The sequence below is a fragment of the Lithobates pipiens genome, unplaced genomic scaffold, assembly GCF_037356315.1.
Source record: "Lithobates pipiens isolate NorthernLeopardFrog02 unplaced genomic scaffold, aLitPip1_a1.2 Scaffold_3, whole genome shotgun sequence".
NCBI classification, from domain to species: Eukaryota; Metazoa; Chordata; class Amphibia; order Anura; family Ranidae; genus Lithobates; species Lithobates pipiens.
Window position 1 is genome coordinate 283,930,400 of NW_027507790.1, and position 27,790 is coordinate 283,958,189.

Consider the following 27,790-nt stretch of genomic DNA (forward strand, 5'->3'; position numbering starts at 1 on the left):
GATGGATGGATGGGTGTGTGTGTGGATGGATGGATGGATGGATGGATGGATGGATGGGTGTGTGGATGGATGGATGGATGGATGGATGGAAGGGTGTGTGGATGGATGGATGGATGGATGGATGGGTGTGTGGATGGATGGATGGATGGATGGATGGGTGTGTGTGTGGATGGATGGATGGATGGATGGATGGATGGATGTGTGGATGGATGGATGGATGGATGGGTGGATGGATGGATGGGTGTGTGGATGGATGGGTGTGTGGATGGATGGGTGTGTGGATGGATGGGTGGATGGGTGGATGGATGGATGGGTGTGTGGATGGATGGGTGGATGGGTGGATGGATGGATGGATGTCCCGTGCTTTGTTGTATCAGACTGAGAGATCTGATAGTAAATTGGTGATAAGTGAGGAGACGGAGGGGGTGAGCTGAGGGGTAGATTTGGGTGTCGTAGGTGTAGAGATGGTATTGGAAGCCACGAGAGGTCATCAGATGACCCAGCGAGGAGGAGAGGAGGAGAGGAGGAGAGGAGGAAGGGAGGACAGAATAATGTGGTTTTGGCTGTTAGTAGATCGTTTGTTAGATGTAAGAGAGGAGTTTCTGTGGAGTGTTGAGGATGAAATCCAGACTGAAGGGGATGAAGAAGACCATTATCAGCGAGGAGGACGCTCAGTAGACATTCAAGGAGTTTGGATAAGAAGAGGAGCGAGGAGAGGGGCTGTAGGTTGTTAGGATTGGTTGGGTCCAGTGAGGGCTTTTTAATTATGGGGTCTGACAAGTGAATGTTTTAGGGAGAGAAGAGAAGGAGAGATTGAAGATGTGAGTTGGAGGGTGTAGCATAGAGTCAGAGGGTGAGGGTATCATCTGTGAGGGACCAGGATCCAGAGGGCAGGTGGTAAGTTCCAGGGGGCCTATAGTTCCAGGGGATCTGTAGTTCCAGGGGGGCTGTAGTTCCAGGGGATCTGTAGTTCCAGGGCATCTGTAGTTCCAGGGGGGCTGTAGTTCCAGGGGATCTGTAGTTCCAGGGGGGCCGGTAGTTCCAGGGGATCTGTAGTTTCAGGGGGCCCTATAGTTCCAGGGGGCCTGTAGTTCCAGGGGGCCTGTAGTTCCAGGGGGGCTGTAGTTCCAAGGGATCTGTAGTTCCAGTGGGGCTGTAGTTCCGGGGGGCTGTAGTTCCAGGGGATCTGTAGTTCCAGGGGGGCTGTAGTTTCAGGGGGGCTGTAGTTCCAGGGGATCTGTAGTTTCAGGGGGGCTGTAGTTCTGGGGGGCTGTAGTTCCGGGGGGCTGTAGTTCAAGGGGCCTGTAGTTCCAGGGGATCTGTAGTTCCAGGGGGCTGTAGTCCCAGGGGGGCCTGTAGTTCCAGGGGGGCTGTAGTTCCAGGGGGGCTGTAGTTACGGGGGGCTGTAGTTCCGGGGGGCTGTAGTTCCAGGGGATCTGTAGTTCAAGGGGCCTGTAGTTCCAGGGGATCTGTAGTTCCAGGGGATCTGTAGTTCCAGGGGGCTGTAGTTCCAGGGGGGCCTGTAGTTCCAGGGGGGCTGTAGTTCCAGGGGATCTGTAGTTTCAGGGGGCCCTGTAGTTCCAGGGGATCTGTAGTTCCAGGGGGGCTGTAGTTCCAGGGGGGCCTGTAGTTCCAGGGGGGCTGTAGTTCCAGGGGATCTGTAGTTCCAGGGGGCTGTAGTTCCAGGGGGGCCTGTAGTTCCAGGGGGGCTGTAGTTCCAGGGGATCTGTAGTTCCAGGGGGGCTGTAGTTCCAGGGGATCTGTAGTTCCAGGGGGGCTGTAGTTCCAGGGGGGCCTTTAGTTCCAGGGGAGCTGTAGTTCCAGGGGATCTGTAGTTCCAGGGGGGCTGTAGTTCCAGGGGGGCTGTAGTTCCAGGGGGGCTGTAGTTCCAGGGGATCTGTAGTTCCGGGGGGGTGTAGTTCCAGGGGATCTGTAGTTCCAGGGGGGCCTGTAGTTCCAGGGGGGCTGTAGTTCCAGGGGATCTGTAGTTCCAGGGGGGCTGTAGTTCCAGGGGGGCTGTAGTTCCAGGGGGCCTGTAGTTCCAGGGGGGCTGTAGTTCCAGGGGGGCTGTAGTTCCAGGGGGGCTGTAGTTCCAGGGGGGGTGTAGTTCCAGGGGGGCTGTAGTTCCAGGGGGCCTGTAGTTCCAGGGGGCCTGTAGTTCCAGGGGGGTGTAGGTCACGGCTATCCTTAGAGACATTGGAGTGAAGAGACGAATGCAGTGTCCTTCCAAAGAGGAGAGTGACGGGGAGGGAGGTGGGGGAAGTACCTGGAAGGTGCCATGTGGGGCTAGAAGAATGCCGACCCCTCCTCCCTTCCATCCATTGGATCTGGGGGAGTCCAGAGAAGACCACCATGGGGGAGGGCAGCAGAAAACGCAGAGTCTGATTCGTGGAGCCAGGTTTCGGAAATGGCGAGTAGATTAAATGGTGATAAAGAGATCATGGGGAGAGGGGAGTTTGTTGCAGACGGGGGGGGGTGAGGGGTAAACAAGGTCACCTGGTGTTTTTCAAAGTATTTTCTTGTGTTCATTCGCTTTGTGCATTTGATGAAGTGCAGTCAGAAGTGCCCCCACTTCTAGGAATAGCCCCACTTTGAGAAAGAGCCCCCGTTGCAAATGTGCCCCCAAACAATGCTTATATTTATACTGATAGTGATGGGGGATGGGTGCATTTCAATTATCAATCAGGAGGTAATAAAGGTTGGCTGGTTAACAGAGCAAAATTCTTACTTCAGAAACAGCGCAGTAATGTAGTGGGCAGCACAGTGGTGTAGTGGGCGGCTGGGCGGCACAGTGGTGTAGTGGGCAGCACAGTGGTGTAGTGGGCGGCACAGTGGTGTAGTGGGCGGCACAGTGGTGTAGTGGGCAGCACAGTGGTGTAGTGGGCGGCACAGTGGTGTAGTGGGCAGCACAGTGGTGTAGTGAGCGGCACAGTGGTGTAGTGGGCGGCACAGTGGTGTAGTGGGCGGCACAGTGGTGTAGTGGGCGGCACAGTGGTGTAGTGGGCGGCACAGTTTTGTAGTGGGCGGTACAGTGGTGTAGTAGGCGGCACAGTGGTGTAGTGGGCGGCACAGTGGTGTAGTGGGCGGCACAGTGGTGTAGTAGGCGGCACAGTGGTGTAGTGGGCGGCACAGTGGTGTAGTGGGCGGCACAGTGGTGTAGTAGGCGGCACAGTGGTGTAGTGGGTGGCACAGTGGTGTAGTGGGTGGCACAGTGGTGTAGTGAGCGGCACAGTGGTGTAGTGGGCGGCATAGTGGTGTAGTGGGAGGCACAGTGGTGTAGTGGGCGGCATAGTGGTGTAGTGAGCGGCACAGTGGTGTAGTGGGCGGCACAGTGGTGTAGTGGGCGGTACAGTGGTGTAGTGAGCGGCACAGTGGTGTAGTGGGCGGCACAGTGGTGTAGTGAGCGGCACAGTGGTGTAGTGGGCGGCACAGTGGTGTAGTGGGCGGTACAGTGGTGTAGTGAGCGGCACAGTGGTGTAGTGGGCGGCACAGTGGTGTAGTGAGCGGCACAGTGGTGTAGTGGGCGGCACAGTGGTGTAGTGGGCGGCACAGTGGTGTAGTGGGTGGCACAGTGGTGTAGTAGGCGGCACAGTGGTGTAGTGGGCGGCTGGGCGGCACAGTGGTGTAGTGGGCGGCACAGTGGTGTAGTGAGCGGCACAGTGGTGTAGTGAGCGGCACAGTGGTGTAGTGGGCGGCACAGTGGTGTAGTAGGCGGCACAGTGGTGTAGTGGGCGGCACAGTGGTGTAGTGGGCGGCACAGTGGTGTAGTAGGCGGCACAGTGGTGTAGTGGGCGGCACAGTGGTGTAGTGGGCGGCACAGTGGTGTAGTGGGCGGCACAGTGGTGTAGTGGGCGGCACAGTGGTGTAGTGGGGCAGTACAGTGGTGTAGTGGGCGGCACAGTGGTGTAGTAGGCGGCACAGTGGTGTAGTGGGCGGCACAGTGGTGTAGTGGGTGGCACAGTGGTGTAGTGGGCGGCACAGTGGTGTAGTGGGCGGCACAGTGGTGTAGTGGGCGGCACAGTGGTGTAGTGGGCGGCACAGTGGTGTAGTGGGTGGCACAGTGGTGTAGTGAGCGGCACAGTGGTGTAGTGGGCGGCACAGTGGTGTAGTGGGCGGCACAGTGGTGTAGTGGGTGGCACAGTGGTGTAGTGGGCGGCACAGTGGTGTAGTGGGCGGCACAGTGGTGTAGTGGGCGGCACAGTGGTGTAGTGGGTGGCACAGTGGTGTAGTGGTTAGCACTCTCACCTAGCAGTAAGAAGGGTCGCTGGTTCGACACTACCTGCCTGGAGTTTGCATGTTCTCCCTGTGTGGGTTTCCTCCGGGTACTCCGGTTTCCTCCCACACTACAAAGACATGCAGGGAGGTTAATTGGCTTCTGTCCAAAATTGCCCCTAGTATATGAATGGGGACCTTGGATTGTGGCTCCTTGATGGTAGGGAGCGATGTGAGTGCAATGTACAGGGATAGGGACAATTGTAGACACTCCGGATGAACTGGATGGACTGGTGTCTTTATTCAACCTTACTAACTATGTAACTATATAAATATATAAATATGTAACAGACTAGGAAGAGGGCACTAAAGTTAACGGGCCACAATTTTGGGGGGTAATTTCATACTCTCCATTCTTTGTCTCCCTCCAGGTGGCTCCTCACTATTCCCTCTACAATGACAATTCCCATTCTGTGAGAGATTCCCATCTGTACCTCCAAGGTGAGTGACATCTCCCCTCCCCCTCCCAATCATTGACATTATTGCACTCGGGCGAGGTCCAGGCACTCCGCAGGTAACAAGCTATGAGGTACAGAGCCCCCTGTGCCACCGGACCCCTTAGAGAAGGTATGAGCTCTGCTCTGACCTGAGATACGGATCCAACCCATAAAATGGTGACCTTCCAGGTAGAGTTCTCCTTAAGAGTTGAATAAACATTTCTGGTCAGTAGGTGGCGCTCATATGTTCTCTATGGAGTGGGGGGTGGAAGGAAACCTCAGATTAATGGTGAAGTTGTATGAGGGTGTAATGAGTAATGAGACTCCCATAAAGGAATCAACATGAAGCCACCCAATAGAAGCATGCAATATGTCCAAAAGTATGTGAACCCCCAATGATGGAGTTCAGGTGTCTCCAGTGAAGGTCCTGGTAATAATCCATCACACAAAGGCATTGGAGACAATTGGGCTCTTCCAACCTTGTGGTAACAGTTTGGTGAAGACCCTTTTCTGTTCCAGCATGACTGTTCCCCACTGTCAAAAAAGACACGGGGTGACCAGTGTGGACCAGATCCATAAAGACATTGGTGGGCACTGATGAGGAGGCACTGATAAAGCTGCACTGATATCAGTGCTGCCTATTAAGAGTCCATCAGTGCAGCATATCAGTGCAGCTTCATCAGTGCCCACCAGTGCTGCCTCATCCTCCGCCCCACTGTCCCCGTCCTTTGCCCCGCTGACCCCATTATATGTTTGGACCAGCTTCATAAAGAAATGGGGTGACCAGTTTGGACCAGCTCCATAAAGACATGGGTCATGCTGCCCATCAGTGCTGTGTATTAATGTCCATCAGTGCTGCCTATCAGTGTCGCCTATCAGTGCAGCCTAGTAGTGCCCATCAGTGCTGCCAATCAGTGCCCATCAATGCTGCCAATCAGTATTGTCAATCAGTGCCTCCTTATCAGTGCTGCCTATTAGAGTCCATCAGTGCAGCATATCAGTGCCTCTTCATCAGTGTCCACCAGTGCTGCCTCATCCTATGCCCCACTGTCCCTGTCCTCTGCCATGCTGACCCCATCTTTTGCCCCGCTGACCCCATCATATGTCCCGCTGACCCCATTCTATGTGCCGCTGACCCCATCCTCTGCCTTGCTGACCCCATTACATGTCCCGCTGACACCATCCTATGTGCCGCTGACCCCGTTCCATGTCCCTCTGACCCTGTCCTATGTTTCACTGACCCTGTTCTCTGCCCTGCTGACCCCATCCCATGTCCCTCCGACCACGTTCTATGTCCCGCTGACCACGTTCTATGTCCCGCTGACCACGTTCTATGTCCCGCTGACCACGTTCTATGTCCCTCCGACCACGTTCTATGTCCCTCCGACCACGTTCTATGTCCCTCCGACCACGTTCTATGTCCCGCTGACCACGTTCTATGTCCCGCTGACCACGTTCTATGTCCCTCCGACCACGTTCTATGTCCCTCCGACCACGTTCTATGTCCCTCCGACCACGTTCTATGTCCCGCTGACCACGTTCTATGTCCCGCTGACCACGTTCTATGTCCCTCCGACCACGTTCTATGTCCCGCTGACCACGTTCTATGTCCCGCTGACCACGTTCTATGTCCCGCTGACCCTGACCCCGTCCTCTGCCCTGCTGACCCCATCCTATGTGCTGCTGACCCCGTCCTCTGCTCCACTGACCACATATGTGACACTTGGTCAAATCATGTCTCAGAGTCTGATGAGGAAGCCACAACTGTTCACTGTGAGCGTCTGCAGCTTCCCCATCAGACCCCGAGACAAGAATTGTATACCGTGGTCAGGGTGGGACACATTTAGATGGGGAGGGGAGCGCCGGATTTTAGTCTTGCCTAGGGCAGCACAAAACCAAACCACACCACTGCTGGGTAGCCATGAAGAAATGCATTGCCAATGGCAATATGTACAGATAGGCAGAAGCAGAGTGCAGGTCATACAGCTCTCTAGATAAAGGAGTTACTGTATTATAGCAGATTAGAAAATAATTTATAAGGTTAGAGCAATCTATATCTGATAACCTGCTAATCAGCATTAATCAATAGCATAGATGACAGTAGCAGCAATGATGATCAGAACTGTGAGGACTTTCCTGGGACCAGTAGGCTGCACTCTATGGCTACGCTATGACCCGACCTTCCTACAGACATACATCTTATGGACAACAAGAACATTTCTGATAGAAGACAGTCCTTTGCCCTAGTTCTTCTGCCTGGCAAGCGTTGGGGCCCAGTCTTTATGGTGGTGCACATAATAACAGAGCCCAGTAAAGTCTGCATGTACTTGTAAAGGCTGCTAGTTAGATATCTGGTCTGTAGGTGCTCGTCTCTGCTACCAGCCACGGGTCAATGGCGGCAGTGCCCTCTTATCAGTCCAGGCGATATATAGCCGATTTAATTCCGCTACCCAGGTCATGGTCTGCTTCTGTATTCAGCGTGACTTCAGTCCTCATCACATTGTAAGTTCTCCCTCTGCTCTCTAGTTTAGGCCGCAGGCTTGTATCAGGCGGGCACACACTCGGATGGGTCGATGTTGTGACAGACTCCCGTACTCAGGAAGAGTATGTCCGCCAGGCACAAAGAGATATACACTCAGGGGGCAATCCCCCCCTTCTTTGCATAATGACCCAGGGCGGGGTAAACTTTATCTCCTCCAGTAACATGACATTCAACTATCCAGCAGTAGAGCGTCTTTAGGAGGGCCTGCTAGAGAACCCCCCTGTAGCATCTAATCCACATAAACATATACATCCCATAATACCTTGCTACCAAGGCAGACAGAAACAATAGAACAATGGGATACAGGCACTTAACAAACACATAACACCCCCCCCCCCCCCCACCTCAAACTATCTAGCAATGGTCTGAGACAAAAGGTGGACTTTATCTTCATATATTCTTGAGGAATATTGTTCAGAATCATTACTGTCCCGAGTGAAAGAGCCCCCTTCATTCCTTCATCACAAACCACACATATAAGACCCGGGATAACAGGGGTAAAAGGAAATGCTGAGTCCAATGTGGTGTATGGTGAATCTCATTAGTGCAGACCCGACTGAGGTTCTCAGTCACCCTGTGCCCCTAATAGACACAGGGCGACTTACACATTGGAGGGGAAATTGGACAAGGAGATTCCAGAGCTCTCCAAGGTAAGCTGGTTTCCAGCCTCAAGCCCCCCCACCCAAAGTGACTCCCGTTACAGATGTGCTCCCTCCGGTCCCCTTCGCAGAGAGAGGAAGAATCTCCAAACTTCAGCCCGAGAAAATACAGCCCTCTCTTCTTCTGACAACAGTCCCTCTCTGGGAATTGTAGTTCCCCTGTCTATTCATTGTCATAGCAGAGTTCCCTTCTTGAACTACATCTCCCATGGTTCACTGCTAACAACAATAAAGTCTCTTGAGCTCCTTCCGCTTGTCAGCTCCCCCTGGTGGATGGAGGTGAGGTAGTGTTAGCCCATTCAGCCAGGAATGCAATGCAGCTCAGTGACCCGAATCGCTTTTCTCTCTCTAGCCAATCACTTGACTACATTTATATTATCATATATATTTAAATATTATTGTTCAGGATTTATACAGTGCCAAAATATAAAGGGAGACATTACGGCTACAATAAGGGAAAAGAGGTGTGCAGACGCCACAACCTTCCCACAATGCAGCAGTTCCATACATTTATATGCAGATTTAGCTTTGAATTCACTCAGAAACATTCATCTTAGTGAATTGTCCCTCCCGTATTCACCGGTCCTGGCTCCGCCCCCTCATCAGAGGTTTTATGCATGGGATTTATTGTCTGGGGTTTTCTGATGGGCTCACCCGGGACAGAGGCTTTTGGAGGGGACGGAATGCCGGCCTACTGATTATGGGCCCTGGATTTTGGGGGAAGGGTGCTCTTTGTGAGCGGTATGCCTGGGGACCCTGGAGGGGGTGTTCCTTTAGATTCAGGTCTGTGTCCCCCCAAGACACACAGACTCCGGGGACCCTGTATCGGCCATATTAGAAATAGTGACGATTCCTACTGTTGGCACACATACTATTAGATGATGTCATCAACTCCACCCACCTGTTTGTTGCCTGCTATGATGTAAATAAGTCTAGTGTGGCTTCTGAGAGTCTTTCCCCCATTGTTGTTTGTGCTAATTATCTCTGCTATTGTATGAAGGAGTTCTGTGTTGTTATTTATGATAATGTGTATTGTATAGTCGGTGAGCTAGGAGACGTCAAGACTACCTTGAAAGGTCATATCTCAGAGTCACCTGTCTGGGTAAATGATTAGTTAATTAGGTCATGTTAATTAGGTTTCTGGTTACAGTTTGTATTGTCATCCTGGTGTATATATTTGTGTGAGATCTCAAATAAAGGAGGCGATTCCTGATGTTCTCCAAGCCTGGTGTTGTCTGGTTCTTGGGGGTTTCTATAGCCAGATCCATTGGACTCGTGTTCCAGGACTTAGGAAGCGGGATATACTGAAGGACGCACTAAAGCGGAAGGTGGGACCTTCCATTACAGGTTTTATGTATAGAGGTTTTACAGTGCTTTGAAAAAGTATTCATACCCCTTGATATTTCCCACATTTTGTCATTTTACAAACAAAACCATAAATGTATTTTATTGGGATTTTATGTGATGGACCAACACAAAGTGTCACATAATTGTGAAGTGGAAGGAAAATGATAAATGATACAAATAAATCTGTGAAAAGTGTGGGGGAGGGGCATTTGTATGGCGCCCCCTTTACTCTGATACCCCTAACTAAAATATAGAGGAACCAATTGCCTTCAGAAGTCACCTAATTAGTAAATAGAGTCCACCTGTGTGTAATGTAATCTCAGTATAAATACAGATGTTCTGTGAAGCCCTCAGAGGTTTGTTAGAGAACCTTAGTGAACAAACAGCATCATGAAGGCCAAGGAACACACCAGACAGGTCAGGGATAAAGTTGTGGAGAAGTATAAAGCAGGGTTGGGTTATAATAAAATCTCCCCCAAGCTTTGACCATCTCACGGAGCTCTGTTCAATCCATCATCGGAAAATGGAAAGAGTATGGGCACAACTGCAAACCTACCAAGACACGGCCGTCCACCTAAACTGACCGGGCCGGGCAAGGAGAGCATTCATCAGAGAAGAGCCAAGAGGCCCATGGTAACTCTGGAGGAGCTGCAGAGATCCACAGCTCAGGGGGGAGAATCTGTCCACAGGGCAACTATTAGTCGTCTCTCCACAAATCTGCCCTTTATGGAAGAGTGACAAGAAGAAAGACATTGGAGGAAGAAAGTCATAAGAAGTCCTGTTTGTAGTTTGTGAGAAGCCATGTGGGGGAGGGGGCAGCAAACATGTGGAAGAAGGTGATCTGGTCAGAGGAGACCAAAATTCTACTTTATGGCCTAAAAACAAAACGTTATGTGTGGGGAAAACTAACACCGCCCATCCCCCGAACACACCATCCCCACCGTGAGACATGGTGGTGGTAGCATCATGTGGTGGGGATGGTTTTCTTCAGCAGGGACAGGGAAGCTGGTCAGAGTTGATGGGAAGATGGATGGAGACAAATACAGGACAATCTTAGAAGAAAACCTGTTAGAGTCGGCAGAAGACTTGAGACCGGGGCGGAGGTTCCCCTTCCAGCAGGACAACGACCCGAAACATCCAGCCAGAGCTACAATGGAATGGTTTACATCAAAGCATATTCATGTGTTAGAATGGCCCAGTCACAGTCCAGACCTAAATCCCATTGAGAATCTGTGGCCAGACTTGAAAATTGCTGATCACAGACGCTCTCCATCCAATCTGACAGAGCTTGAGATATTTTACAAAGAAGAAGAATGGGCAGAAATGTCCTCTCTAGATGGGCAAAGCTGGTAGAGACACCCCCAAAAAGACTTGTAGAGAAAGGGGGTTCTACAAAGTATTGACTCCGGGGGGCGCCATACAAATGCCCCTCCCCCACACTTTTCACATATTTATTTGTATCATTTATCATTTTCCTTCCACTTCACAATTATGTGACACTTTGTGTTGGTCCATCACATAAAATCCTAATAAAATACATTTATGGTTTTGGGTGTAACATTGTGTGTGCAGGGGGTGGGGGGGGGTGTATGGGAATGTATGGGATTGTATGTATGGAATTGTATGGGAATGTATGGGATTGTATATATAGGAATGTATGGCAATGTATGGGATTGTATGGGAATGTATGGAATTGTATATATGGGATTGTATGGGAATGTGTGGGATTGTATGTATGGGATTGTATGTATGGGATTGTATGTATGGGATTGTATGGGATTGTATGTATGGGATTGTATGTATGGGATTGTATGTATGGGATTGTATGGGATTGTATGTATGGGATTGTATGGGATTGTATGTATGGGATTGTATGTATGGGATTGTATGGGATTGTATGTATGGGATTGTATGTATGGGATTGTATGGGATTTGTACGGGATTGTATGTATGGGATTGTATAGGATTGTATGGGAATGTATAGGATTGTATGGGAATGTATGTATGGGATTGTATGTATGGGATTGTATGGAATTGTATGGGAATGTGTGGGATTGTATGTATGGAATTGTATATATGGGATTGTATGGGAATGTGTGGGATTGTATGTATGGGATTGTATGGGAATGTATGGGATTGTATATATGGGATTGTATGGGAATGTGTGGGATTGTATATATGGGATTGTATGGGAATGTGTGGGATTGTATGTATGGGATTGTATGTATGGGATTGTATGTATGGGATTGTATGTATGGGAATGTATGTATGGGATTGTATGGGATTTGTACGGGATTGTATGTATGGGATTGTATAGGATTGTATGGGAATGTATGGGAATGTATAGGATTGTATGGGAATGTATATGATTGTATGGCTATGTATGTATGTACTGTATGTATGGGATTGTATAGGATTGTATGGGATTGTATAGGATTGTATAGGATTGTATGGGATTGTATGTATGGGATTGTATGGAATTGTATGGAAATGTATGGGATTGTAGGTATGGGATTGTATAGGATTGTATGGGAATGTATGTATGTACTGTATGTATGGGAATGTATGGGATTTATGGGATTGTATGGGAATGTATGGGAATGTATGGGATTGTATGTATGTACTGTATGTATTGCCTTCCATGCATTGTTGTGATGTGGTTTTTCCTCGATCGGTTGTCAGTTGGCGGATCTTGGCTGGAAGGTTCTCAGGCCGCCTACACTGATCATTATGTGTATTTCCATCGTCTCCAGGGCCCGAGGTGGCCCCGAAGCCCCGAGGTCTGACAGATTGTGCGGCCTTTCTCATTAACATGTAATTATCCAGTTAACAAGGCTGCGTACATCTGGGAGACGATCGTGTTGTTTCTATACTGTCACTCGTCCCTGCGGGCGGACGCCCACTTTAATTCTATTTCTCGGCTTCTCCCGGCGCAGATATTATTATCGCCGTTCTCCGAGAGGCAGAAATGCTTCTTATTCATCTCACCAAACTACGGCGGCTTCGCGACTGTTTGTTGGCTGAAAAGTTTTGCAGCTCATATGTGTCGCCTGGCGGGATCCGTTCCACTTCCTGTCCCGGGGTGACCACACAGGAAGTGAGGGGGAATCTTACCAATGGGGTCACTGATAATATAAACCCAAAAGGACTTTCACCCTTAACAATCAGAAACCACGTTTTGTCTGGAGCTGGGACTGGATGAGAATTTTAAGGAAATCTAAAAGTAAAATAATGGAATTGCTGGATAAGTATCTGTGGTCAGAGATGGGGGCTTTGCTTATGACTTCTCATTGTTACATTCCATACACACTGCCAATCACTGGGCTCATCAATGAAAGGAGGGTGAGACAAGGATAGGGGATCTGATTGCATGCACCCGGTTCATTCTGTGTTTAGATCTTGATTGGTTCAGTACGGGGTGGAGTATTTCATGTATAATGTCATTTGTTAGACTTTTATACTCTGCAACTAACAGCTTCATAAGCTTTACTTATTCTTAACCAAATATTTTTGTTTCCCGCAGTCGACTCGCTGAGCGTACACCATGACCGACCAATCCGAGTGCAGATTCAGCAATCTGACGGAGGATCAGATCACCATCCTTGACCAGGTCCTGTCAGAGGTGACTCCAATCCACGGACGGGGCAACTTCCCCACCATGGAAGTCAAGCCCAAGGACATCATCCGCATGGTGAAGGACCAGCTGGCCCGAAAAGGCATCGCCATCCGGGACATTCGCCTGAACGGATCTACGGCCAGCCACATCCTCATGCAGCAAAATGGCACCAGCTGCAAAGACTTGGACATTATTTTCGGGGTGGAGCTTCCGGGGGAACCAGCCTTCCAGACGGTCAAAGATATCGTTTTGGATTCTCTCTTGGATTTCCTTCCAAAGTGCGTCAACAAGGAGAAGATCACGGCTCTGACCATGAACGAAGCCTACGTCCAGAAGATGGTGAAGGTCTACACCGACCAGGACCGCTGGAGTCTCATCTCCTTGTCCAACAACAGCGGGAAGAACGTGGAGCTGAAGTTTGTCCACTGTTTGCGGAGACAGTTCGAGTTCAGCGTCGACTCGTTTCAGATCGTCTTGGATAAGATCCTGGACATTTACGCCAAAAAAGACGGCGAGCTGAGCTTGGACTCGTACCCGGCCGTCCGGGCGGAGAGCATGTACGGGGACTTCAACGAGTCCATGGAGCACCTAAAAGGTAAACTGATAGCGACCAGGAATCCCGAGGAGATCCGCGGGGGAGGGCTTCTGAAATACTCCAACCTCCTAGTACGGGACTACAAACCCACCAGCGAGACGGAGCTCAAGTCCTTGGAGCGCTACATGTGTTCCCGCTTCTTCATTGACTTTCCCGATGTGGCCGAACAGCAAAGGAAAATCGAGTCCTACCTGCGCAACCACTTCATTGGCGAGGAGAAAAGCAAGTACGACTACCTGATGACTCTGCGCTCCGTGGTGAACGAAAGCACCGTCTGCCTTATGGGACACGAGCGCCGACAGACGCTCAACATGATCACCATCCTGGCGCTGAAAGTCCTGGGGGAGCAAAACATCATCCCCAACGCCGCAAACGTGACTTGTTACTACCAGCCGGCCCCTTACATGAGCGACAGGAACTTCAGTAACTACTACATCCCCCAGGGCCAGACCATCTACTACCAGCCCTTCCAGTTCCACATACACATGCAGAGTGGCCTCGTGTAGCGCCCCCTGGTGTCGCATGCCGGTGAAGCAAAGGCCTCTGCAGGAGAAAACTCCAAACTCTCCTGTGACGGGACTACTTGTTGTACAAAAGTATAGACTGGTGTAAATACTGAAGTATTTATTAATCTGATTGTGGCGTTTGTCGCTAATTTCCATTTCTCCTGTACGAGATGTTAATGTCGTTACCGCGCAGAAATGCGGCTATTGATACTGTGACCAGAGCGCAAAAAAATAACTGATCTTATGATTGTCCTATGAGTAGCATAGTACCAAGGTGAACGTGCCATAAAAAGGGACACGCGGGTGACATGACGTTCTATGAAGGCGTCTCTGGCAGTCCTTGGCTCTCCGGCATTAGAGCTGTTTTGTAAAAATGGCGACCGGGAAAACGAACAGCCAGAGACTTAGGGGTGACTCTTCCTTGGGGGGACTTTATGTCAGAGCAGAGACCAAGGAAGTGCAGCAACCAGTACCCTCCAATCACAAGCAGGATTTCAGAAGTACACTACTGGAAGCTGCTCTGTGATTGGTGCTTATAAAGTCCTTCATACCATTGCTTTGTGCTCAACTCCATTTACTTAGGAACTCTGTTTTATATTGGTTGGAGTGAGGCAAGATTTGGTCCCTTGTTGGGTCTACTTCAGATTGTGAGTTTTCTCAGTACCGATTCCACCAGAACAGACGGGCTCCTCCATACACTGATTGTCTGGTGACCCCTCTCTGTCCTCCATGTAATCATTGAGGGGCTCCAACCAGGACAGACAGGCTCCTCCATACACTGATTGTCTGGTGACCCCTCTCTGTTCTCCATGTAATCACTGAGGGGCTCCAACCAGGACAGACGGGCTCCTCCATACAATGATTGTCTGGTGTCCCCTCTCTGTCCTCCATGTAATCATTGAGGGGCTCCAACCAGGACAGACGGGCTCCTCCATACACTGATTGTCTGGTGACCCCTCTCTGTCCTCCATGTAATCATTGAGGGGCTCCAACCAGGACAGACAGGCTCCTCCATACACTGATTGTCTGGTGACCCTCTCTGTCCTCCATGTAATCATTGAGGGGCTCCAACCAGGACAGACAGGCTCCTCCATACACTGATTGTCTGGTGACCCCTCTCTGTTCTCCATGTAATCATTGAGGGGCTCCAACCAGGACAGACGGGCTCCTCCATACAATGATTGTCTGGTGACCCCTCTCTGTTCTCCATGTAATCACTGAGGGGCTCCAACCAGGACAGACGGGCTCCTCCATACACTGATTGTCTGGTGACCCCTCTCTGTTCTCCATGTAATCACTGAGGGGCTCCAACCAGGACAGACGGGCTCCTCCATACAATGATTGTCTGGTGACCCCTCTCTGTCCTCCATGTAATCACTGAGGGGCTCCAACCAGGACAGACGGGCTCCTCCATACACTGATTGTCTGGTGTCCCCTCTCTGTTCTCCATGTAATCATTGAGGGGCTCCAACCAGGACAGACGGGCTCCTCCATACAATGATTGTCTGGTGACCCCTCTCTGTTCTCCATGTAATCACTGAGGGGCTCCAACCAGGACAGACGGGCTCCTCCATACACTGATTGTCTGGTGACCCCTCTCTGTTCTCCATGTAATCACTGAGGGGCTCCAACCAGGACAGACGGGCTCCTCCACACAATGATTGTCTGGTGACCCCTCTCTGTTCTCCATGTAATCATTGAGGAGCTCCAACCAGGACAGACGGGCTCCTCCACACAATGATTGTCTGGTGTCCCCTCTCTGTCATCCATATAATCATTGAGGGGCTCCAACCAGGACAGACGGGCTCCTCCATACAATGATTGTCTGGTGTCCCCTATCTGTCCTCCATGTAATCATTGAGGGGCTCCAACCAGGACAGACGGGCTCCTCCATACACTGATTGTCTGGTGTCCCCTCTCTGTCCTCCATGTAATCATTGAGGGGCTCCAACCAGGACAGACGGGCTCCTCCATACAATGATTGTCTGGTGTCCCCTCTCTGTTCTCCATGTAATCATTGGGGGGCTCCAACCAGGACAGACGGGCTCCTCCATACAATGATTGTCTGGTGTCCCCTCTCTGTCCTCCATGTAATCATTGAGGGGCTCCAACCAGGACAGACGGGCTCCTCCATACAATGATTGTCTGGTGTCCCCTCTCTGTCCTCCATGTAATCACTGAGGGGCTCCAACCAGGACAGACGGGCTCCTCCATACACTGATTGTCTGGTGTCCCCTCTCTGTCCTCCATGTAATCATTGAGGGGCTCCAACCAGGACAGACGGGCTCCTCCATACAATGATTGTCTGGTGTCCCCTCTCTGTTCTCCATGTAATCACTGAGGGGCTCCAACCAGGACAGACGGGCTCCTCCATACACTGATTGTCTGGTGACCCCTCTCTGTCCTCCATGTAATCATTGAGGAGCTCCAACCAGGACAGACGGGCTCCTCCATACAATGATTGTCTGGTGACCCCTCTCTGTTCTCCATGTAATCACTGAGGGGCTCCAACCAGGACAGACGGGCTCCTCCATACACTGATTGTCTGGTGACCCCTCTCTGTTCTCCATGTAATCACTGAGGGGCTCCAACCAGGACAGACGGGCTCCTCCACACAATGATTGTCTGGTGTCCCCTCTCTGTTCTCCATGTAATCATTGAGGGGCTCCAACCAGGACAGACGGGCTCCTCCATACAATGATTGTCTGGTGTCCCCTCTCTGTCCTCCATGTAATCATTGAGGGGCTCCAACCAGGACAGACGGGCTCCTCCATACACTGATTGTCTGGTGTCCCCTCTCTGTCCTCCATGTAATCATTGAGGGGCTCCAACCAGGACAGACGGGCTCCTCCATACAATGATTGTCTGGTGACCCCTCTCTGTTCTCCATCTAATCATTGAGGGGCTCCAACCAGGACAGACGGGCTCCTCCATACACTGATTGTCTGGTGTCCCCTCTCTGTTCTCTATGTAATCATTAAGGGGCTCCAACCAGGACAGACGGGCTCCTCCATACAATGATTGTCTGGTGTCCCCTCTCTGTCCTCCATGTAATCATTGAGGGGCTCCAACCAGGACAGACGGGCTCCTCCATACAATGATTGTCTGGTGTCCCCTCTCTGTTCTCCATGTAATCACTGAGGGGCTCCAACCAGGACAGACGGGCTCCTCCATACACTGATTGTCTGGTGTCCCCTCTCTGTTCTCCATGTAATCATTGAGGGGCTCCAACCAGGACAGACGGGCTCCTCCATACACTGATTGTCTGGTGTCCCCTCTCTGTTCTCCATGTAATCATTGAGGGGCTCCAACCAGGACAGACGGGCTCCTCCATACAATGATTGTCTGGTGTCCCCTCTCTGTTCTCCATGTAATCATTGAGGGGCTCCAACCAGGACAGACGGGCTCCTCCATACAATGATTGTCTGGTGTCCCCTCTCTGTCCTCCATGTAATCATTGAGGAGCTCCAACCAGGACAGACGGGCTCCTCCATACAATGATTGTCTGGTGACCCCTCTCTGTTCTCCATGTAATCATTGGGGGGCTCCAACCAGGACAGACGGGCTCCTCCATACACTGATTGTCTGGTGTCCCCTCTCTGTCCTCCATGTAATCATTGAGGGGCTCCAACCAGGAAAGACGGGCTCCTCCATACAATGATTGTCTGGTGTCCCCTCTCTGTCCTCCATGTAATCATTGAGGAGCTCCAACCAGGACAGATGGGCTCCTCCATACACTGATTGTCTGGTGTCCCCTCTCTGTTCTCCATGTAATCATTGAGGGGCTCCAACCAGGACAGACGGGCTCCTCCATACAATGATTGTCTGGTGACCCCTCTCTGTCCTCCATGTAATCATTGAGGGGCTCCAACCAGGACAGACGGGCTCCTCCATACACTGATTGTCTGGTGTCCCCTCTCTGTTCTCCATGTAATCATTGAGGGGCTCCAACCAGGACAGACGGGCTCCTCCATACAATGATTGTCTGGTGACCCCTCTCTGTCCTCCATGTAATCATTGAGGGGCTCCAACCAGGACAGACGGGCTCCTCCATACACTGATTGTCTGGTGACCCCTCTCTGATTGTCTGGTGACCCCTCTCTGATTGTCTGGTGACCCCTCTCTGATTGTCTGGTGACCCCTCTCTGATTGTCTGGTGTCCCCTCTCTGATTGTCTGGTGTCCCCTCTCTGATTGTCTGGTGACCCCTCTCTGATTGTCTGGTGTCCCCTCTCTGTCTCTATGACTTCTCTGTTCTCCATGTAATCATTGAGGGGCTCCCACCAGCCAGGTTAGACAGGCTCTGCCGTACAGTGAAAAGCCTGAGGGCTCCAACCAGGACAGATGGGCTCTGCCATACATTCATTGTGGCCCCATCAGGGGTCAGATGATGGCATAATAATGGATCCAACCTTGTCACACTCCACCAAAAACTAATACAAAATGTTTCAGATAACATTCCATGCCAAGTCTGATGTTTTGAATGGTTACTCTATGCATTCCTTAGCTGACTTCTATCACTGAACCTCTACAGGCTCTTAAAGTGTCCACAGTGTCCAGTGACATGAGAAGCTTGTGCAGGCAAAATGGAGGAAGAGAAGTAATAAATCTATTTCCAGAGTTAAGGAATTTGTCCTGAGCAGAGAAGTGCACTATGACCAGTAATTGTCCCAGCAGAGAGCACTATGACCAGTAATTGTCCCAGCAGAGAGCACTATGACCAGTAATTGTCCCAGCAGAGAGCACTATGACCAGTAATTGTCCCAGCAGAGAGCACTATGACCAGTAATTGTCCCAGCAGAGAGCACTATGACCAGTAATTGTCCCAGCAGAGAGCACTATGACCAGTAATTGTCCCAGCAGAGAGCACTATGACCAGTAATTGTCCCAGCAGAGTGCACTATGACCAGTAATTGTCCCAGCAGAGTGCACTGTAGCCAGGATTTGTCCCAGAAGAGAGCACTGTGACCGGTAATTTTCCCAGCAGAGAGCACTATGAGTGTGGATCTTCACAGGTCACAATCATGACCTTCTGGTTGGTGGCCGTCTTGTCAGCCATCATTTAGTCGTTTTTACCAATTTTCTTGTCCTCCTGAGTCCCCCATGACTACACCCCCATCAAGCTCCCAGCATGCTTTGTAAGCCCACAAACTCCCTGACTGTACAACACTGTGGAGTATGTCCCTGCTATCTCATTGCTGGTGACTTGGATTGGGGTTTACTTTCATATCAGAAGTTTCCATTTTGAAGGTTTATGACATTATGATTTTTTTTTTATAACAAACCCCATTATGAATTAGAATTTCCTTTTTTTGTTTGTTTACCAAAGACGAGTCCCTTCACTAAAGTGCCTCATGTGATCATCGTATTCCAAGAACAAACCAATTATTTAGGAAGAGCTCCGCTGAGCTCCCCCTCCCCCCCCCCCCCCCCCCCCATGAAGAATGAATGGTGTCTCCTTGTGTCCAAGTGCCTGGTTCACATGCAGAAATTTGGAGCTCCTTCTCCATCTGAATAGTAATCAGATTAGGAAGTCCACCCTTTAGTCCGATCTTCTCGACCTTCTAACCTCAGAAAAACTCTTGTAAGAACTCTCAGGTCTCAAGAAACCCCGGCTAAATCCAATTTATTGGGGGCCATTGGGAAAAATACCCCTTCGAATGTACGACTTCCTGACACCAAGGATGGGATGATGTACCTAGAATGGGGGGGTCCACAATTTTTACACCCCCTCCCATCCTGGTCTTGGACCGCCATCATCTGCACATTCCATGGTGATTGGATGAAGGTGTCTTATCGTTTCTATATACAGTAAATATTGGCTTGGAGCGGCTTGGAGCGGCTTGGAGCGGCTTGGAGCGGCTGCAAAATGTCTTCAATATTACAGAACAAGTCCATCTGATGGTGACCACCTAATAGTCCATCTGATGGTGACCACCTAATAGTCCATCTGATGGTGACCACCTAATAGTCCATCTGATGGTGACCACCTAATAGTCCATCTGATGGTGACCACCTAATAGCTGATGGTGACCACCTAATAGTCCATCTGATGGTGACCACCTAATAGTCCATCTGATGGTGACCACCTAATAGTCCATCTGATGGTGACCACCTAATAGTCCATCTGATGGTGACCACCTAATAGCTGATGGTGACCACCTAATAGTCCATCTGATGGTGACCACCTAATAGTCCATCTGATGGTGACCACCTAATAGCTGATGGTGACCACCTAATAGTCCAGCTGATGGTGACCACCTAATAGTCCAGCTGATGGTGACCACCTAATAGCTGATGGTGACCACCTAATAGTCCATCTGATGGTGACCACCTAATAGTCCATCTGATGGTGACCACCTAATAGTTCAGCTGATGGTGACCACCTAATAGTCCAGCTGATGGTGACCACCTAATAGTCCAGCTGATGGTGACCACCTAATAGTCCATCTGATGGTGACCACCTAATAGTCCATCTGATGGTGACCACCTAATAGCTGATGGTGACCACCTAATAGTCCAGCTGATGGTGACCACCTAATAGTCCAGCTGATGGTGACCACCTAATAGTCCATCTGATGGTGACCACCTAATAGCTGATGGTGACCCCCTAATAGTCCAGCTGATGGTGACCACCTAATAGTCCATCTGATGGTGACCCCCTAATAGTCCATCTGATGGTGACCACCTAATAGTCCATCTGATGGTGACCACCTAATAGTCCAGCTGATGGTGACCACCTAATAGTCTAGCTGATGGTGACCACCTAATAGTCCAGCTGATGGTGACCACCTAATAGTCCAGCTGATGGTGACCACCTAATAGTCCATCTGATGGTGACCACCTTATAGCTGATGGTGACCACCTAATAGTCCAGCTGATGGTGACCACCTAATAGTCCATCTGATGGTGACCCCCTAATAGTCCATCTGATGGTGACCACCTAATAGTCCATCTGATGGTGACCCCCTAATAGTCCAGCTGATGGTGACCACCTAATAGTCCAGCTGATGGTGACCACCTAATAGCCCATCTGATGGTGACCACCTAATAGTCCAGCTGATGGTGACCACCTAATAGTCCATCTGATGGTGACCCCCTAATAGTCCAGCTGATGGTGACCACCTAATAGTCCAGCTGATGGTGACCACCTAATAGTCCATCTGATGGTGACCACCTAATAGTCCAGCTGATGGTGACCACCTAATAGTCCAGCTGATGGTGACCCCCTAATAGTCCAGCTGATGGTGACCACCTACTACTAGTTGCCTCATCTAGTGCCCGCACTCATGTTGATATTTTTTTTGGAACCTGGAGTTTTAGTTGCATTTTCCTTTGAATGTATCCTTTTTTTTCGTGATAAAACAATTCAATGGTGTCACTTGATGGTCTCACCTCATCCGTCTAGAGCATGGGTGGGCAACCTCGGCCCTCCAGCTGTGGTGAAACTACAAATCCCAGCATGCCTCTGCCTGTAGGAGTCATGGCTGTGATAGTCAGGGTCACGGGACTTGTAGTTTGACTGCACCTGAAAGGGCGGAGGTGGCCGACCCCTGGTGGCGGATTCTCTTCCTGAAGACCTCTGATTTTTTTTGTGTTCCCATCCTAGTCTGTGAACTCAGAAAATTCAAACTGCTGTGATAAAACCCTTCGTTGTTTCTCTGTAAATGTCTGTTTTCAGGTTACATTGTTAGTTACATTGTTAGTCAGGTTGAAACAAGAGATTGCTCATTTCTCCTTATACTGTCTGTATATATAAAGAATTTGCCACCAGGAACACACAGACTACATACCTCCGCTCTGGGTGGGGCCCCTTTGTACAGCCCCTTGTTGTGTGTCACTAGGAGGGGTTCAGGAGAAGTTTTTGTTCTGAGATTTCTTACAATTTGCTGTAATGCCAAAATGTTCTTGAATGTTGGATGTGACAATGCAGGAAAATGGCGGACATCGGGGGAGCTGACATGACGGGGCCCTCGTGACCCTTGAAGGCCCTTCAGAGCTCATCAGGGTGGAATATAGGAGGTGCTGGTCTGATACGTGTCTGGAGCCGTCATCTTCATCCTTCCTACATGGTGAGACTCTTCCTGAAACATGAAGTGATAGGGCACTTCTTTGTTTCAGGTCAATGACTCGCTAGATGGGGAAGTAAGCATGAGGATGATGATGACAGCCCAGAGATTCTCCAATAATCCTATTCTGACAGGTTCTCTTTAGACATTTCTCGTACTTCTTAGATGTTTTGTGGTTGTGATGATATGTCTGTACCGTGTGAAGGGCTCATCTCAGGAAAATGCCGACCGGTTGGGTTTGTTTCGAGGTGGGAATTGTTTACCAAAACTGTGCCAATGTTTGCCTGGACACATCCAGGCAGGAAAATGACCCGCGTCATTCCATGGTGAAAGATGCCCGTTCTGTATATGAGGAATTATAGACTTCTGAAGGCCACAGAGTCCAACGTGAGGTGCTGAGATCTGGTAGACCAGGAAAACAGACCAATAGATTCTCCAACCTAAGAACCAGATCGTTAGACAACGAGATCCAGGAGGACATTCCATTGGGTAGACTGAGAATTCATATCTTCAGGAGACGCAAGATCCAGTGGATCAAGTACTGGCTGGATGGTTAGGTGGGCTATGAAGGACTAGGGAATAATGAGATCCAATAGTTCAGGTGAGGGGGACCCAGTGGAAGGAGAAATGATGGCTTCAGTAGACGTTGGATCAGATACATCTGGGGGGGTTGAGGATGAAACCCAGAAGATCTACAATTTGCCATGTTGGTTTGGCACGATATGAAGGACGTCTAGTAGGCCAGGACAGAATGGGATGCAGTGGACCCAGCATGGACTATTCCATGGACGGTGCACTGAAGGGGGAGGTTGGATTCTTGGAATGGTCAGAATAATACAAAAATTCCCAATGTTTTATGTAGCAGCATCACAGGCAGCACTTTACCCCCTATACTGGGATTTTATGGTTTACTCCCCATACTGGGAACCTACCTTCTACCCCGTACTGGGAACCTACCTTCTACCCCGTACTGGGAACCTATCTTCTACCCCCATACTGGGAACCTATCTTCTACCCCCGTACTGGAAACCTATCTTCTACCCCCGTACTGGGAACCTATCTTCTACCCCCGTACTGGGAACCTATCTTCTACCCCCGTACTGGGAACCTATCTTCTACCCCCGTACTGGGAACCTATCTTCTACCCCCATACTGGGAACCTATCTTCTACCCCCGTACTGGAAAACTATCTTCTACCCCCGTACTGGGAACCTATCTTCTACCCCCATACTGGGAACCTATCTTCTACCCCCGTACTGGGAACCTATCTTCTACCCCCGTACTGGGAACCTATCTTCTACCCCCATACTGGGAACCTATCTTCTACCCCCGTACTGGAAAACTATCTTCTACCCCCGTACTGGGAACCTATCTTCTACCCCCGTACTGGGAACCTATCTTCTACCCCCGTACTGGGAACCTATCTTCTACCCCCGTACTGGGAACCTATCTTCTACCCCAGTACTGGGAACCTATCTTCTACCCCCGTCCTGGGAACCTATCTTCTACCCCAGTACTGGGAACCTATCTTCTACCCCCGTCCTGGGAACCTATCTTCTACCCCAGTACTGGGAACCTATCTTCTACCCCAGTACTGGGAACCTATCTTCTACCCCAGTACTGGGAACCTATCTTCTACCCCCGTACTGGGAACCTATCTTCTAGCCCCATACTGGGAACCTATCTTCTACCCCAGTACTGGGAACCTATCTTCTACCCCAGTACTGGGAACCTATCTTCTACCCCCGTCCTGGGAACCTATCTTCTACCCCAGTACTGGGAACCTATCTTCTACCCCAGTACTGGGAACCTATCTTCTACCCCCGTCCTGGGAACCTATCTTCTACCCCCGTCCTGGGAACCTATCTTCTACCCCCGTCCTGGGAACCTATCTTCTACCCCCGTACTGGGAACCTATCTTCTACCCCCGTACTGGGAACCTATCTTCTACCCCCGTCCTGGGAACCTATCTTCTACCCCCGTACTGGGAACCTATCTTCTACCCCCGTACTGGGAACCTATCTTCTACCCCCGTCCTGGGAACCTATCTTCTACCCCCGTCCTGGGAACCTATCTTCTACCCCCGTCCTGGGAACCTATCTTCTACCCCCGTACTGGGAACCTATCTTCTACCCCCGTCCTGGGAACCTATCTTCTACCCCCGTACTGGGAACCTATCTTCTACCCCCATACTGGGAACCTAACTTCTACCCCCGTACTGGGAATTTACATTGTATCTTCTGTGTAATGTGAACATTTCTGTCATTTGTCAAATTTTGAAATGAAAATGATTTATAGAGATTGGAAATAAAGCTTTACAATGAAAGTCAAACCTCTTCTGTTCCTGGACTCTTTATCGCTGGTCTAGAGGAGGGAAGTGAAAATGGCTGATTGTGGCCCTCAGCTTTGCACCCTGAGGCCCCGCCTGGGTGGAGATTGTGGGCGACCCCCCAGGAAGGTGTATTGTGTGTATCCAGCCTTCAGAGGAAGAACATCGCACTCAACCCCTATGAGTAGGGGAGGGGGGTTATGGTGTAGGGGGAGGGGGGTTATGGAGTGGGGGAGGGGGGTTATGGAGTGGGGGGAGGGGGGATTATGGTGTCAGAGGGGGGATTATGGAGTGGGGGGAGGGGGGATTATGGTGTGGGGGAGGGGGGATTATGGTGTCGGATGGTGGGTTATGGAGTGGGGGGAGGGGGGATTATGGTGTCGGATGGGGGGGGGGGATTATGGTGTCGGATGGGGGATTATGGAGTGGGGGAGGGGGGATTATGGTGTCAGAGGGGGGATTATGGTGTGGGGGAGGGGGGATTATGGTGTCGGATGGGGGATTATGGAGTGGGGGGAGGGGGGATTATGGTGTCGGATGGGGGATTATGGAGTGGGGGAGGGGGGATTATGGTGTCAGAGGGGGGATTATGGTGTGGGGGAGGGGGGATTATGGTGTCGGATGGGGGATTATGGAGTGGGGGAGGGGGGATTATGGTGTCAGAGGGAGGATTATGGAGTGGGGGGAGGGGGGATTATGGTGGGGGGGTTACTTTTCAGGGGTTGGGCTTGGCCCCTTAGTTCCAGTGAAGGGAACTCTTAAGGCGTCAGCATACCAAGACATTTTGGACAATTTCATGCTCCCAACTTTGTGGGAACAGTTTGGGGGCGGCCTCTTCCTGTTCCAACATGACTGCCCACCAGTGCACAAAGCAAGGTCCATAGAGACATGGATGAGCGAGTTTGGGGTGGAGGAACTTGAGTTGTCGGCACAGAGTCCTGACCTCAACCCAATAGAACACCTTTGGAATGAATTAGAGCGGAGACTGCGAGGTAGGCCTTCTCATCCAACATCAGTGCCTGAACTCACAAAAGTGCTTCTGGAAGAATGGTCAAACATTCCCATAGACACCCTCCTAAACCTTGTGGACGGCCTTCCCAGAAGAGGTGAACCTGTTATATCTGCAAAGGGCAAACTCAATATTGAACCCTCCGGACGAAGACTGGGAGGTCATTACAGGTCATGTGTGTGTAAAGGCAGGTGTCCCAATACTTTTGGGGATATAGAGAATGTATAGAGGAGGGTGTGTGTATATATAGTGTGTGTATATATATATATAAAATGGGGGGAAGGGAGGTGTGTAAAGGCAGGTGTCCCAATACTTTTGGGAATATGGAGTATCTCTGTAGAGTAGATCAGACTTGTAGCGTGACACTTTTTGAAGAAGACAATAGATGAATACATCGGGGGATGTAATTACAGCCGGCGTGCTCAGACTTGTGCCGGTCCCCGCAGTCCCGAGGTCCCCGCAGTCCCGAGGTCCCCGCAGTCCCGAGGTCCCCGCAGTCCCGAGGTCCCCGCAGTCCCGCTCTCAGTCTGCACCCTCCAGATACCCGAAGATTACAGACAATTCACTTTCCACCAAAGACTCCGAGTCCCAATCCTTCCCACAGATCCTTCTAGAAGATATTCCGACATTCACCTGATGAGGGCGGATCACCAGATACCCCACAATCATATTCTACCAGGAGGATCACTGGGGGGATCACTGGGGGGAAATCTCTGCTAGGGGGGAAATCTCTGGAGGGATCACTGGGGGGACCACTGGTGAGGAATCACTGGGGGGGCACTGGGGGATCACTGGGGGGACCACTGGTGAGGAATCACTGGGGGGGCACTGGGGGATCACTGGGGGGATCACTGGGGGGATCACTGTGGGAATCACTGGGGGATCACAGGTCCTCTCCATTCTCCCCCTTGTCTGTAATTTGCATTCATATTTTTAGCCCCCAAGTGAATGACATTACATTTATCAATATTAAACCTAATTTTCCATGATGATCCCCATTTCACTGTCTGTTTTATTGTAGCCCCTCCCCCTAGGGGACTGCTGAGAATTCCCTGATCATCCGCACCGCCATGACCAAATGAACCTTCCAACCGGCCTGACACTCTGGGTTCAGACATCCCTGTAGCACTGTGTGGTAATAATCAAACAACTCAATGTGAATAGGTTCTGAAATATTTTACTTGAGCCAATAAGAGAAGTTATTTTAGAGAGGGAGGTGATAATCTGCTGAGCCAAGATAACATCATCAACTCAGCAAACACCGGCCCCTTCCGAAGGCACAAAACAACATTCAGCGACAACACTATTATATATATACTCTCCCTAACGGATGTTTCAGTTATGTACTTATGCTGCCACACAGAGAAAGATGTAATCTGGCCAATCTAAGCTTTACTGAAGGATAAAAGCAGGTCTATCATAGAGTAGTATAGGGGCCCTCTAAGTAACGACAATGAAAGTTCCCCGTTGCAGATCTGATGTTCTTCACTAGCTAGTTGGAGCTCATTAACTGTAATCTGTTAGGGGTTTTGATGAAGTAAGTTCCCAGTAAGGAAGATCTAAAGGTGTGTGAGCGCAGCTTTCACGCAATGCAATAAAGTGTTCTTGGGGTAAAGGTGTCTGTGCCCAGTGTCTCTGTAATGAGGGCAATAGATAGATAAAGGTTGGGCTATCTGCCCTCTCACCAGACCGCTCCGAAGTCTTCAGGAATGGAACTCGTGCAGCGCGTCTGCTGTCTTGGTCTTCTGAGAGGAAGCTGGTCACATGCTCTGACACCGACAGGCAGGTGACCCCAGTCGTGTTGATGATAAGGGGTCCAACAGCGGATAACAGAGCTAGGCCCTTTAGGCCTCGGGTGGGAAGTGAGACTCCGCGTGGTAGGCCACACCCTCTCTCCCTGTGGCACAGAGAGGTCCGTCTTGCGTCAGCCCCAGGAGGAGGAGACACTGGGCGGACTTTCGGCTCCTTTTATAACCACTCTCAGCAATCTTCATGTTACAGCAAAGAACCCTGGGATATGTAGTCTTAGGGTACATTGTTGCAAAGCAACTATCTGAAGAACAATTCCCACCACAATCCACCATCCACATGAGGTCACCGAGTCCCCGAGGGACAAGCGATCGTCCACATCGCTACATTATCACCCTCGGGACACGCCCACTTTATGATATGTGATTGGAAAGTGTATTGGATGGAAGAGGGGAGGACTAGAACCCCGGCCAGGTGATTTTTTGCTCTCTATGTGCCATTGGGGAAATTTCTCTTCACTTCCTGTCCTGGAGACACAAGAGGAAGTTAGAGGAAATGTCTCAAAGTGAGAGGGAATTCCCCCCTAGATTGCTGTTCCTGGGAAGAGGCATCCCCATTGGAAGGTTTCCCCGCAGAGACACCTCGAAAATCTTGCATTTCT

At 50.3% G+C, this 27,790-nt stretch overlaps 1 protein-coding gene across 1 annotated transcript in view; it reads left to right on the plus strand.

Annotated features, from left to right (window-relative positions):
- The window catches only part of LOC143941205 (terminal nucleotidyltransferase 5C-like), a 44,942-nt gene extending 20,568 nt beyond the window's left edge, over positions 1 to 24,374 (plus strand). Inside the window, exons 2-3 of the mRNA XM_077463240.1 lie at positions 4,644 to 4,713; positions 12,781 to 24,374. Of these exons, the coding sequence (XP_077319366.1) occupies positions 12,802 to 13,974 (1,173 nt within the window). The 5' untranslated portion in view covers positions 4,644 to 4,713; positions 12,781 to 12,801 and the 3' untranslated portion in view covers positions 13,975 to 24,374. The remainder of the gene's footprint in view (positions 1 to 4,643; positions 4,714 to 12,780) is intronic.
- The last annotated feature ends 3,416 nt before the right edge of the window (positions 24,375 to 27,790 follow it).